Source organism: Paramormyrops kingsleyae, chromosome 18 (genome assembly GCF_048594095.1).
Source record: "Paramormyrops kingsleyae isolate MSU_618 chromosome 18, PKINGS_0.4, whole genome shotgun sequence".
In the NCBI taxonomy this organism is placed as follows: domain Eukaryota; kingdom Metazoa; phylum Chordata; class Actinopteri; order Osteoglossiformes; family Mormyridae; genus Paramormyrops; species Paramormyrops kingsleyae.
Genome location: NC_132814.1, coordinates 13,636,705 through 13,650,844, shown reverse-complemented (window position 1 = coordinate 13,650,844; position 14,140 = coordinate 13,636,705). Strand labels below are relative to the sequence as shown.

Sequence of the window (14,140 nt, the reverse complement as noted above, 5' to 3'; positions counted from 1 at the left end):
ATTTGTGGATAATTGTGCTTTGTGGCTTTTCTTACCTTAATGTGTATGAAAATTATTTGCTAGTAGCAGTAGGCCAGGTTCTGTTGGGCAGAAAGTACAGGTGTGACTTCAGGTGCCCCCCCCCCCCCCCCACAGCCCCATGCGTGTGATTTCAGGTGCCCCCCCCCCCAAAGCCCCACGGGTGTGATTTCAGGTGCCCCCCCCCCACAGCCCCACAGGTGTGATTTCAGGTGCCTCCCCCCCCCCTCCACAGCCCCACAGGTGTGATTTCAGGTGCCCCCCCCCCCCACACAGCCCCATGGGTGTGATTTCAGGTGTCCCCCCCACAGCCCCACAGGTGTGATTTCAGGTGCCACCCCCTCCCCCCCCCAACCCCAACAGGTATGATTTCAGAATCTTATTTGCACTTACCCCCCCAGGTGTGATCTCCCTCTCCCGCTCCCTTCACGGCAAGGCCAACTCCGTCATTTCCATGGTGATCGGAGCCCAGGACGGTGGCGGCCTCACAGCCTCCACCAATGCCCGCGTCAACATCAGCGTGGTTGCCGGCTCAGTGGCTCCCCCTGTGTTTGAGCAGGCACAGTACTTCTTCACCGTGTCAGAGGACGTGCTCCGGGGGACAGAGGTGGGCGTGGTGCGTGCAAACAGCAGGAGCGGTGAGTCAGCGTGGTCACCGTGCAGGGCGTCAGATCCAAACCCAGACTAAACACACATTAGTGGTTCTATAAACTAAGAAGAACAGAGCACAGCAGTAACTGGGTCCGAACCTATTATGAAATCACTGACTTGACCTAACCTAATACTTTCACTCAGTCAGATCAGGTCACTAGGCAATTAGATAAAAAAATATGGATAATCTACTGACTCACGAGACATAGACCTAAGGACTGTGACCCCGGGGGCCACCTGGGCCTTTGGCTGGGTCACTTTTGGGGCATCATTAAGAATGCAATGATGAATATGACACAATCACCTGCACATACTTTCATGCAAGCCTTTAAAACTTTGTTAATAAAAGCTTGAATTATATCCATGTTTTTTTTTTTTTTAAACAAATGACTAGGTTAAATCTGACCAGCACTTAAGGCGTGGTATTCCATTCTTAACCCCTTTATGCACCAGTATCATAGATGTAGATTTAGGGCATGATTTAGTGAGTACATTTATTTCAAAGATTCCTTTTCACAGCATTGTCTTGCTCAGAAATGACTACCTGCCCCACTTCCCACGTGCCATTTCCATCTCGAGTGTCGCCATCCTTTCCACCTTCCTGCTCTGCCCGTCAGGGGTCTCCCGGGACGTCTCCTACACCATCTCGGCGGGCGACCCGGATGGCTTCTTCACTATCGACGAGGAGATGGGCGCGCTGCGCACCAGCCTGCCGCTGGACCACGAGGCCCGGCCCTGGCTGGAATTGGAGGTGCAGGCACGCAGCGGCTCCCCCCCCGCCTTTGGGCAGGCACGGGTACGCATCACGGTGGCCGACGTCAACGACAATGCGCCCGCCTTCCTGCCCTCGTCCTCCGAGTCGCTGCTGCTGCCGGAGGACACGCGCATGGGGACCACAGTGTACCGCGTACGGGCTGAGGACCCCGACTCGGGCCCCAACGGCCAGCTCAGCTTCCACCTCATGTCTCCTGCCGGCCAGCGCACCTTCAGCGTGGAGCGCGGCAGCGGTGACATCCGGCTGATCGGCAGCCTGTCGTACGAGAGCGTGCCACGCTACGACCTCTTGGTGGTGGCCCGGGACGGCGGGGCGCCCCAGATGAGCGCCACCTTCACCCTGGTGGTGCACGTGCAGGCTGAAAATGACCAAGGCCCCGTTTTTGACACGCTTACCTACCGCGTGGAACTCAAAGAGGGCACGGCCCTCAACACACGCTTCCTTCAGGTCCGTGCTCTCAGCAGGGAGGCCCCCGGGGCCGCTGGAGGCTCCGCCCCCTCATTAGCATACCACCTACGCCCCGACGGCGATGCGGCAGGCTTCGGTGTGGCCCCCGACAGCGGCTGGCTCTTTGTAAAGAGCGCCCTGGACCGGGAAGCCAAGGACCTGTACCTTCTGACGGTGCTGGCTACGTCGGGCAGCGGGCAGATGAAGAAGACGGGCAGCGCCACCGTGCGCGTCTCCGTGACGGACGAGAACGACAACGCGCCGCGCCTCACGCAGGAGCGCGTCTTCCTGGCCGTGCGCGAGAACCTGCCCTCAGAGACTGGATTCGGCCGGGTCTCCGCAACCGACCGCGATGCAGGCCTCAACAGCCGCCTCACCTACCGCCTTCTACATGCAGACAGAAACTTCCAGATTAACTCCCAGACAGGTATGTATATAGCAATAACAATACTCATAATACATAGCTGAATAATAACAATCATCATCAGAAAATGATGCTTCATTTTCCATTTGCACAAGTGCATTGGAATGCTTGCTTTGGCGTATCCCATCATGCTCTCCTTTGAGACACAATCACATAAATATACACTGTTGCGAGTGATGTTTGGGGTAATTAATCTGGCACCTCTGGTGCATTTTGAGGGGATTTAAGGGCATTGCTCAAGGGCCCAACAGATATGTGACAATGCTGCCAAGGATAGGATTCAAACTGTCAAACCGTGACCTTCCAGTCATACAGTAGGTGCAGAAACCTCACCCACTGAACAGCACACCACCTGGCTGTGCTTCTTACATATAGCTGTATGATGACAATAATCATCATCATCATCATTAATTACATTCTGGATTCAAAATGATGCTTTATTTGCCATTTGCACAAGTCCATTGGAATGCCGCTTTTTGCATATCCCATAATGCTGTTCTTTGAGTGTGTGTATATATATATATTTCGGCACCCCTGGGCATTTTGGGGGCATTAAGGGCCTTGCTCAAGGGCCCAAAGGACAGGTGACTCTTTGGCTAAGTGTGGGATTCAAACATCATCATCATCAACACCATCATCATCATCATCATCATTGTTATTAAGTCTGGATTCAGGGGAAGGTTTCATCCCCACCACTGCTGATAATTTGACTCCCCCCTCCTTGTGTTTCAGGTGAGATCAGCACAAAGACAGGCCTGAACCGCGAGCAGCAGTCCAGCTACCAGTTGGTGGTGGTGGTACAGGACGGGGGTACGCCCCCCCGCAGCGCCACGGGCACCGCCCACATCACGGTGCTGGACGAGAACGACAACGCGCCCTCCTTTGTGCAGGTGCCTTCGGGAAGGGAGCTGGTCATGCAGGTGAGAGCTCATTCATGTCCATATGACCCCCAACCTCGAGTTTCTGTGTCCCGTTAATCAGTTGTGCTAACTCCTCTCACTAGGTTCAGGACAGTCTGCCGCCCGGATCTCTCATTGGGACAGTGCACGCCAAAGACCCTGATGAGGGAGAGAATGGGACCGTTTTTTATTCCCTGTCAGGCAAGACAAAGACGGCAAAGCTTGAAACATTTAGCCGGACATATTGAATGTGTTTCTAATGTTGCTCAATATGTTGGACAGCACTTTGTTAACACATTGCTATGTACATATAAGCACAGACATAAGAATAGAAAAAAATGCTGAGAATAATGATATACAAGAGGGTTAAAAGACAAAGACAGAAATGAAATAGAATCCAGTCACAAACTTGCAAGTCGCTAATCAAGTCAACATGTGACTTATTTAACTGTAAGTGTAGACCAGTGTTACTCAACCTAGTTCTGTCCCCAGACAGGCCACATTTTAGCTGCTCCCAGCTCCCAGCCAATCAAGAACACCAAATAACTGGTACAGGTGTGGGACTGTCTGGGGGTCCCCAATGACTAGGTTGAGAATCAGTGGCGGTTGGTCCTTCATAGGCTAGCCAATCAGAAGGCTTTGCCTCCTGATCTCTGGTGCTATCTTTTCATCCGCTGCTCCCACAGGCCCAAGGGCAGAACGCTTCTCCCTTAACCCCAACACGGGTGAGCTCCGTACCTCCGCCCCACTGAGCCGTGCCGAGCGGGACGAGTACAGGCTCACGGTGACGGCCACCGACAGGGGCCTGCCGCCCCAGAGCTCCACATGTGCCCTACATATCCAGGTGAGGGATCTTGTCCATCTTCGGTCTGCCTTGGCAGGGTTCTTTCATGCCTCTAGGAGCTTGCACTCCAGTTGGGTGAAAAATCAGCACGAACAGACCGGAGGACTGATCTGCTGCCCGTAAAAACAAAAAAACACCTTGACTTATGGTCTACGTTTTCTTTTCCAAAGGTGCTTCAGGAGACCCAAACTCAAGGTGCAAACCCTGTTAGGCAGTGAAAATGTATTCTTCCACATTCCTTGCTCAGTATTGGGAACCGGAAAAATAGATGTGTCATTTTGACGTTTGCAAGATGTTTTTCTCGTGTTTTGGGCATTATTCACCGCCAGGGGAAATGTCACTCAGTGGAGCAAATACATCATGTGCATCAAAACACAACCAGCTGAGAGCTGTTGAGAGGCAAATGGAGATGTGGTCCAGAGCTTTCAAGCCTTGTAGGTCTGCCCAGAGATGCACTCTCCCATAAATAATACCACAGAGAAGCTCAGCTGAGGGTAACATTTCAGCTTGGGAACAGGAGTGTGAAAGAATGTCATGCTGAGAAGAACCAGGCGCAGTGGAGGAACCTTCACTTGCATGTTGCTTTCAATTAGGATACCACCAAAGACAACAGGGTGGCGCTGTAGCCTCCACACCCCCATGGTCGGGCATCCAGTTCCCACCCCTCGATCTCTGTCTCTCCATTCCAAAATCATGTGGTTAGGCAAATTGGTGTCTCCAAGTTCTTAATGCTGGTGATGTAACAGTCTGTGTGTGACTTCTTACCAAGCAACAAAGGAATAATGTTGTTGTGCATTTTTATACACAGAATAGTGCCATAAACAAAATAAAGAGCCATCACAATGTGGCTCAAACGTGGCTGCTGATTAGCATACTGTAGGTACAAGAAATCAAACTTATGGCAACAGACTCCAAATTAGACTATCGATCTGAAACTTATTGCAGCTGGCCGCTTTGAATTGGAATGACAGTGTTCTCGTAATTCATTTTCATGAATGAGCTGACTCCAGCTAATTCCAGGACTAGCAGAGTCAGAATTAGCATTAGCATTTCAGGAGACAGTCAACTCAAAGGATTGTTCAGTGTCAGAAGTTTATAGGACAGTCTGTGTACCTGACTATGCTAAACAATGTGACAAGAGGAGGAAAGGGGACAACAAAGATCCTGTTCTGAATAAGCATAAAGTTGCCTCTATTTGGACGCAAAAGCACCTTGTAGCAAGGATATTCAGGTTTGGCATAGACGGACACTTTAAAAATAGTCAGGGGTTACTGTCAAAAGAAAAGCAGAACACATGAATTTACAGGGATAATGAAGAGCAGGCAAGCCAAATCAGTATGAGTAATGATAGCCTGACTTTCCCTGCCAAGTTGGACCCCCAAGACAAAGCCCCCTCCTTTTCTCCCAGAATTGTTTGGTTTCTGAATGATGAAATTTATTATAGTATGGGAAGGTAAAGTATTGCACATATTACAAAGTCCAACATTCATCCTTAAGGCAAATTTCCTTTCTGTGTGATTCATTACTCATTCCTACCATTTTCATGAAGAAGAATCTTTGCTTCAACTCATCGCGTCCTGTGCTTTTGTCTTTAGGTCATCGGCTCCAGCAAGACTTCACCAAAAACCAACTCTTTGTCCATGACCCTCAACTCAGTAGAGGGAGCCAAACCTGGCTCTATAATTGGCTCCGTAAGGACACATGACAAGCAGCCACAAGGCCAAGTGACCTACCTGGTAGTAGGAGGCACAGACCGAGATGGCACCTTCATGGTAGACCACCTTACAGGAGATGTTTACCTGGCCCGGGAGCTGGACTATGAGCGAGGGACTCGTTATACCTTGCAGATTGAGGTGGATGACCTCTCCCAGGCTTACCCCAACAGTCACCTGGTTCAGCTGGACATCAATGTGCAGGACAACAATGACCATGCCCCCCAATTTCCTGAAGACCCTGTTACCATTGTAGTTTCTGAGAACATGCCACCTGGCTCCTCTGTCTACACCTTCCAGGCCATGGATGGAGATGGGAGTGGCCCCAACAGCGAAGTGCGCTACTCCATTCTCCGTCGTTGGCCCAACGACACAGAGGTTCTGTCCCTGGACCCATCCACAGGTGTCTTGACCCTGATACAGCCCCTGGACCATGAGGTCACCCCTTCTTTTTTCTTGGTGGTTCGGGCCACTGACTCTGCCCTCGATGTTTCTCAGCGGCGGTGGGGGTCAGTAACGGCCCGTATCTTTGTGACAGATGAGAATGACAATGAGCCAATTTTCAGCTCACCTGCCGCTGTTAGTGTCATGGAGGACCAGCCCGTGGGTTTTGTGGTGCTGTACGTCATGGCCCGTGATGCTGACAAAGGGGAGAATGGCCGTGTCTCTTATCGTATCCAGGATGGAAATGCCGGAGGGAGATTCAACCTCAATCCCAACACAGGTATGCCTATAAAGGCCAGGATCTTCAGAAAATAACATTTCGGTCCTAATTTAATATGTAACTGTATTATTAGTTCTTATCTTTTGCCAAAGAACTTTAGTAATGTGCTTTTAGTCACTACCGCTACCTCCTAAAGAACTACTGTAATATATTTCATATTAACTGAAGTTGTTCACTGTAGTTAATGCATCATTTGTCAAGAACCGCTTAGCTCCTGGGTCTCTACAGGTGCAGAATGTCCACTATTAAGCAATCGCTTTTGCACAGTTAGTAGAGATTGTCCGTTTTCTTTCAATGCATCTTGTGAAAGAATTCAGTACTCCCAGTTTGTGGCTTGGCCTTGACTCGTGCAGAATACACTTACGGATATACTGCTGCTTTTTGTCTCTCGCCTAGCTTGCTCCTCTCATTTCGAGCCTTGGGAGTTCCAGTGTGTAAGGGATTGTCAGCTGCCGAGCAAATGTTCCCGGTTACAAAGACCCCCCCCCCCCACCTTCTCCCCACTGCAGCTTTCTTCTAAACACAAGGCACATTTTTGCATGTACCCCGAAGACAGGCTTTCCCAAGCCAACCTCGTTAGCCAACTTAATGTGTTGACGAGGCTCTGAAACATGCCCCCCTTCCTCACAGATACCTAAAGTCAATGTCTTTAGAGTCATAAGTGCAATAGTATGTTATTTTATAACGTGCTGGCAGAGAGACTGAACGGTGGGAGGCCTCTCATAGTTAGATCAAATTCGACATGACTTTGATCCCCCAAGTTCCACAGTATGAAGGGTTTCTTGGCTCGATGTCATTGGGCTGGTGTGGATTTTTCTTCTCATCTCCAAAAGGACTATATGTGTTTTACAGCTGCAGTTCATCCAGGTAGACAAGCCTGACCTAGCAGCATGATGCTGTTGTTATACCACATTGTCACTGGTAGCATGACCCAGGAGTTCACCTCGCACCTCATTGTGGATATGGGAGGTTTATAGGTTGCCACGCAGACTAAGGTCTCCGTCGGTCTGCGTGCTGTGGGTATCATGCAGATTCAAAGAGTGCAGGCCAGCTTTCAATCTGAGTATTACTGCATGAAAATTTCAATGAGGGGGAATGCTAATAGAACTTTTAGCGATTAAAAACATCCTATTGTTTGTAGCCTGTTGAGGATCTGTCCTAATTCCTCAAGAAACAAAGAATCTTTAATTCTTCGGTACTTGTCAAGATCAAGGATGAGCCATAGTAACATCTAATCAGAAACTGAATCCTCCTGTTTCTCCTCTTCTCTCTCACCTGACACCCAAGGTTCTTTGTCCATCTTGAAATCCCTGGATCGGGAGGAACAGGCTGTTTACAACCTAACGATCATAGCCGAGGACCATGGGGTACCCCAGCATTACACCTCTCAGCTGCTTTCCGTCCAGGTGATTGACGTCAATGATGAGGCCCCCTGGTTTGAGAAGGCCGAATTTGAAGCCGAAATCTTGGAGAACCAGCCACCTGAGGTCACCGTCCTCACAGTATCTGCGTCTGACAGGGATCAAGGTAAACCATGCCCCTTGAAGGGGATTTCTCTCTGTTCAGCATAACTGTAATGCAGAAAAACACATTAGACTAGTTACTGTAAATCAGTTACACCTTTGTTAGCCTTCATTACAATTCCTCATCATGTCCTGCATGTTTTTTTCTTTTTTTAACTATGTGTGTGTGGTTTTGAGAAGGGTATGGGTGCTTGGCTGGTGGTACATTCTCCAAGTCTTAGTCTGTAGCTTATAAACAGAAGGATCATAAACTTTCTCTCCAGGACCAATTAATGAAGCAAACAGGTGATGGTGCCAGGTCATTCTCAGTTAGCACGCAATCTGGCAGCCGCACACCAGGCCGGGGAAGAGAGTGAGACGGGGCCAACTGCTCGTGAGGCAGAATGAGCAACGTGCAGTATGCATGCACAAGGGGAGGGCTCCTCTGTTTACACGTCAGGATTAGGGCACGGCAGAGATCTCGCTGCGAGGACAGAGCGAGTGCCGGCACAGGAATGCTGATGCAAGCAAAGTGTGTCGGTCTGTGGAGCTTCTCCTTGATGAGATGTGTTTGCCCTCCCTCCCAGGGAGTAACGGCCAAGTGACCTATGGAGGCATCGTGGAGGAAGGCTTCACCATCCACCCAGAGACCGGGGTCATCATGGCCACTAAGGCCCTCGACAGGGAGGTCCAGGACCGCTATACAGTGACAGGTAAGTGCTGTTGGGTGTACTCCAAACTCTTACAATAAGGAAAATAACCCTATTTGAGTTGTGCCTAGCTACCCCGGAGGACCGGTTAGTTTGCTTTGATACCAACATCTGCTTTTGCGCATTTTAATTGCTGTTGCACTAGCAGTGAATCACATGGTCTTCCCTTTCTGTAACTCCCCTCGACACCCACCTTCTTCCTTTTCATAAACAGTCTACGCTAAAGACGGCGGTCTGCCAGCCAACTTTGCCACAGCCACAGTTCGGATCACAGTACTTGATGAAAACGACAATGAGCCGACCTTTGGGAGTTCCTACTACAACCTAGAGGTGCCAGAAAACCAAGACCCTGTGGAACTCTTCACGCTTCGAGCCACCGACCAGGATGCTGGAGCCAACGGAAAGATTAAATACTGGATTTCAGGTACATCTCGTGTGAAACGTACCATGCTGTGGCAGATTCTCATTTTGGGTTTGTCTATTGCATGATATCTCTCCATCCCAAATGCCTGTCTGGTATAGGTTGTGATGGGGCCTGGATCCTATCTCAGACAGCATAGGATACAAGGCAGCAGAACACCCTATACAAAATGCAAGTGCATTACAAGGCACACGAACAATCACATACTAATGGTGATTTAGGGACACCATTTTATATAGCTATATGTCTTTGTACTGTGGGACAAAACTGATGGGATTTGCGCTTTGTGTTTTACACTTTCACAGCTGGCGATCCCAATAGTGATTTCAGTCTGGACAGCAGCTCTGGAGTGCTGTCTAATTCCAGACCTCTTGATAGGGAGAGAAAGTCCAGCTACACACTTACTGTTGTGGCTCAGGACCACGGCACCCCACCACTCACCAGCACAGCTGTCGTGGATGTCGCTGTCCTGGACATCAATGACAACAGTCCAAGGTTCCAGCACAGCAGCTACACCGTTGACATTTCAGAAGATGTGCCTGTTGATTCAGTGTTGCTAGAGGTGACGGCAACAGATGATGACGAAGGGCTGAATGGGAAGATACTATATCTTTTGAGCCCAGAGTCCATGGGTGCTTTTGCCGTCGACCAGGACACAGGTCGGATCACCACAGCTGTGGCGTTGGACCGTGAGAAGCAGGCCTCCTACAGCTTCAAGCTATGGGCTATGGACTCATCCCCCGCGAACCCACGCAATGGTACGACCCATGTGTCGGTCCACGTGCAGGACGTGAACGACAATGCCCCTTTCTTCATTCAGGATCCATTAATCATCAACATCTCCAGTGGCAGCGTGTCCAGCCACCAGGTGGTTGCTACTATGAGGGCCGAGGACAAGGACTTTGGGGCCAATGGGTCTGTCTTCTACCGCTTCGCCAGCCCAGTTCGGGGCTTCACCATCAACTCCCTGACGGGGGCAATCCAGGCCTCACAGAGCCTGCAGTCACTAACCCAGAGCCAGCGGACCCTGATCGTTGAGGCGGTGGACCAGGGCAGTCCTTCCAAGTCCTCGCTTGGGGTTGTGATAATCTACATCAAGGAAGAGGAATACAAGGGCATCCGCTTCTCCCGCACTGCTCGAGACGTTAACATCCAAGAGAATGCAGCCAAAGGTGCAAGGTTTTTTTCAGCTTGAATATGGTGTAATAAATGTTATGTCAGTCAGGGTGTTTTTTTGCTTTGGTTTTTTATACGGTTGTGTGACAAATTACTGCCATATATATTTTTAACTGGGAGAAATACAAATGTGACAGCAATGTAAAGTAAAATGTGACCCGGAAAACTCTTGTAATATGAAGCACTGTAATTATATTCCCGAAGTCCATCTGGAATGTAAAGACAGCTAGTGTTTCATTCAGGCTAAGGAACAGCAGCTAGACTGTAGAGGAGTGCTCATCGAGGCATGTTATGTCCTTCTGCCCAGGTACCTCTGTGGTGCAGGCAGTAGCTCAGCACCCAGATGGTTCACGTGCTGGCATCACCTACAGCATATTCAGTGGGACCTGGAAGCAGTCTTTCAGCATAAGCCCCAGCACAGGTGAGTCCGGTGCGAAAATGGCTGCCTGTCATTCCAGGTAGGGAACTCTGAGGCAGTTCACCAGAAAACTGCTCTGGTCTCTTGCTCCTCAGGCGAGATTCAGGTGCTGAGCTCCATGGGACTGGACTTTGAGGACACCCCGAGACTCCGCCTGGTGGTGAAGGCAGAGACTGCATTGTCCAGCTCCTACATGGCCATCAATCTGATACTGCAGGATGTCAATGACAACCTGCCGCGCTTCCAGCTGCAGACGTACACTGCATACATGCATGAAGCACAAGGCTATGACCTCCCCATCATCCAGGTGCACAATACCTTCCAATTTCCTGATTAATGCCACTGGCGGCCAGCGGTTCTTTTGAAGACAAAAAAGAAAACACCTGTGTGTGCTTAGGAAATCATTTTACTCTGGGACTATCCACTTTACATTTCTACATACCCTTTTCCAAAGCCATAGGCCCAGGAGAACTGCGAATCAGAAACTATTTGATTGCAAAGGACATTACAATTTTTTTAACAAGGCTTGTTATCAAAGCAAAATGCCCAGACAGTCCATTGCACTTATCTGATGTAATTTTTTCCCCCCTTTAGCTTAAATTTACAATTAATTTTCTCAATTGTACCCATTTCCCCAATCTAAGGTTCTAGCTAGTGACCCCGATCAGGGTCCCAATGGTCAGGTGACCTATTCCATCTCATCGTCCAGCATGAGTGGCCTTTTCAGAATCAATCCTTCCACGGGCAGCATTACCACGGCAGCCATCATGGACAGAGAGATCTGGACACAGACTAAGTAAGTGCATGTTGCACTGTATTTCATGTCTTTTTGTTGTAACATACTCTTGTCTGTGTGATTTACGTGTAGTGTGTTGTAAGCAGGGATGCCGCTAGAGATTTTGGGCTCCATGAAAGCATATCATACAGCTGGAGAAAAAAATTACAGACCACTCTATATTTTTAAACTCTATATTTTTAAACAAATCTGCATTTTTAAATCCTGGTTTAATCATGGTTCTGCTGGCAGAAGGCTACAGTGAGTGGCAGGCTGCTTCCAGATTCAGAATATCTAAGACCACAGTACACAACAGTGAGGTGAAGTAAGAGACACTGGGAATGACTAAAAACCAGTCAGGTAAAGGGGCGGAAGTGACTTTCTAATGATAGAGATGACCGTCAAATTATCCAACAGTGTCTCATGAATGGTAGGATGACATCAAGTGACCTTGTATGGAATGGGAAACATTAAGTACAGGTGTGAAGTGCACTGCTAGGACAGTCCATAGCAGGCTTCTTGAAGCAGGACTGTAGTCCCATTAAACAAGGAAGAAGCCCTTCATCAATGTGAAGCAAGGGAGCACCAGCTTGGAGCTTGCAAAGTGTATATATATATATATATATATTATTCACAGATGCACACCCATAAACAGAAATGAGTGAAACAAAAAAATGTGCTGTGGTCTGTGAATTATTTTTCTCCGTGGCTGTAACAGGCGCCAAATTCAGACCAACCCAATTATGTTCCAGTTCTCATGAAATCGTCCTGACCCCCCCCCACCTTTACGGTGCCCCTGGCTGTAAGGCTCAGCTTACATGCTTAAGATTCTCATTTGAAATTCAATCGAAATTTTCTGCTAGAGGCCTAGGTGTTCCATGTGAATCCTTTGTAATATAGGATGGAATTATTAAAAATATTTATAATGTACATTGCGTAGCATTACAAGAAACAAGGAAACTGAGAGTAGACTTTGTAAAACCTTTGTTTATATGTGGAAGAGATCACCTGACCATTCAAATCTGAGCAGAATTTGTGGCCAGAACCTAAGCAAAGGACTGTTGTTTATTTATTCATTCATTTTGTTGCATCAGGCTTGTTGTCACGGCAACAGACCGCGGTAATCCCAGGTTGTCTGGGTCTGCTACGCTCACTGTGATCATCGTGGACCTCAACGATAACAGTCCTACAATCCCTTTGCCACGGGAGATCCGTGTGCCAGAGAGTAGGTCATTTAACTTGTTACCCTTAGCTGGATAGACAGAGCTTTACTTTCCTCGTCAGCCATACTGCATAGTAATAGTTGTTTTCTATATTTGTACACCTTCAAAATATTTTTCAGACACCATCATTGGAACAGAGATTACTCAAGTGACGGGCAATGATGTGGACTCTGGTCCCGCCTTGTTCTACTTCCTGCATTTGGATGCCTTCTCCAAGGGAAAGTTTGGGATTCACCGCTATGGTGGAGGAGTGTCGTTGACTGGGCCACTGGACTTTGAGGAGAGGACCTGGTACACATTCACCATCCGTGCTTCTGATTCCCAGCACCATGGCGAAGCCAACCTGACCATTCTCGTGGAGGATGTGAATGACAACGTACCAACCTTCACCCAGGATCTGTACCAGGTGCGGTTTAGATATAATCAACTCATCTACCTCTCCAGATAGAACTGCTCCAGTAACAAACTACATAATTTTATGAAACAGCCAGAATTTATTATGTATGATCACCATCCATTAACCATCTATTATCCTCCTCATGGTCAGGGCCGCAGTATATAAATTTCAAGAAAAGACGTACAATGTTTTAAACTAAATAAGTCAAATGTATGTATGTCGAATTTCACAAATAACAGACAAGGCAGTAATTTTTAATATTATATTTAAATATTTAAGCTATTTATGCTGGTGTCCACCCCTGCTGAAAAAACAGCTAAAAACCAGCTTGCGCTGGTTTTAGCTGGTTTCAACTGGTTTTAGCTGGTCTAAGATGGTCTTAGATGGTCATGTTGCAGCTCATGCTGCTCTTTGATGGTTTACCTGGGTGGGTCACCAACTGGCCAGCTTATCATGCTGGTCATGCTGCTTTGACCAGCTAAACCAGTTAGAATGATCATCATAAGCTAGTATGATCAGCCGAACCATCAAACCACCATGCGAAAACATACCTTAAGCTGGTAATGCTGTTATTTTTCATCAGGGATGTTTTGATATGTTAGCTGTCCTGCATTGCAGAGGCTAGATATTTTCAAAACAATTTGCTGAGGTAGGGGCTGCAGTGAATACTCTAACGGTCTGACAGATGAGCAGGGGTTCATGCTGAAGAAGTTCTCAAATAAGCCTGGGAACCAAATATTCCTTATCACCTAGATCATGCATCTCTAAAACTGGCTGCCTTTGTGTTGCTGAGTGGTGATGATCTCATCTAACCTCTGTGTTGTCTTTCTCCTGTCCTCGATTTCCCAGGTTACACTACCTGAACACTCCCCGCCAGGCAGCCCCATTATTACAGTCACTGCCACAGACAGGGACACTGGGAAGAACGGCAAGGTGACCTACAGAATCATATCCTCCACCAGGGATGGCTTTGACATCGACCCTCACAACGGTATGGAGTCCCACTGAACACTCTATATTTGTG

General features: G+C 48.3%; 1 protein-coding gene across 1 annotated transcript in view; it reads left to right on the top strand.

Moving 5' to 3' along the window:
• dchs1b (dachsous cadherin-related 1b) overlaps window positions 1-14,140 on the top strand; it is a 94,899-nt gene that overhangs the window by 70,298 nt on the left and 10,461 nt on the right. The window contains exons 5-20 of the mRNA XM_023805229.2: window positions 420-656; window positions 1,287-2,318; window positions 3,048-3,235; window positions 3,319-3,415; window positions 3,901-4,058; window positions 5,654-6,494; window positions 7,782-8,021; window positions 8,584-8,709; window positions 8,921-9,130; window positions 9,433-10,299; window positions 10,611-10,724; window positions 10,817-11,028; window positions 11,366-11,517; window positions 12,591-12,721; window positions 12,839-13,125; window positions 13,966-14,107. Of these exons, the coding sequence (XP_023660997.2) occupies window positions 420-656; window positions 1,287-2,318; window positions 3,048-3,235; window positions 3,319-3,415; window positions 3,901-4,058; window positions 5,654-6,494; window positions 7,782-8,021; window positions 8,584-8,709; window positions 8,921-9,130; window positions 9,433-10,299; window positions 10,611-10,724; window positions 10,817-11,028; window positions 11,366-11,517; window positions 12,591-12,721; window positions 12,839-13,125; window positions 13,966-14,107 (5,034 nt within the window). The remainder of the gene's footprint in view (window positions 1-419; window positions 657-1,286; window positions 2,319-3,047; window positions 3,236-3,318; window positions 3,416-3,900; window positions 4,059-5,653; window positions 6,495-7,781; window positions 8,022-8,583; window positions 8,710-8,920; window positions 9,131-9,432; window positions 10,300-10,610; window positions 10,725-10,816; window positions 11,029-11,365; window positions 11,518-12,590; window positions 12,722-12,838; window positions 13,126-13,965; window positions 14,108-14,140) is intronic.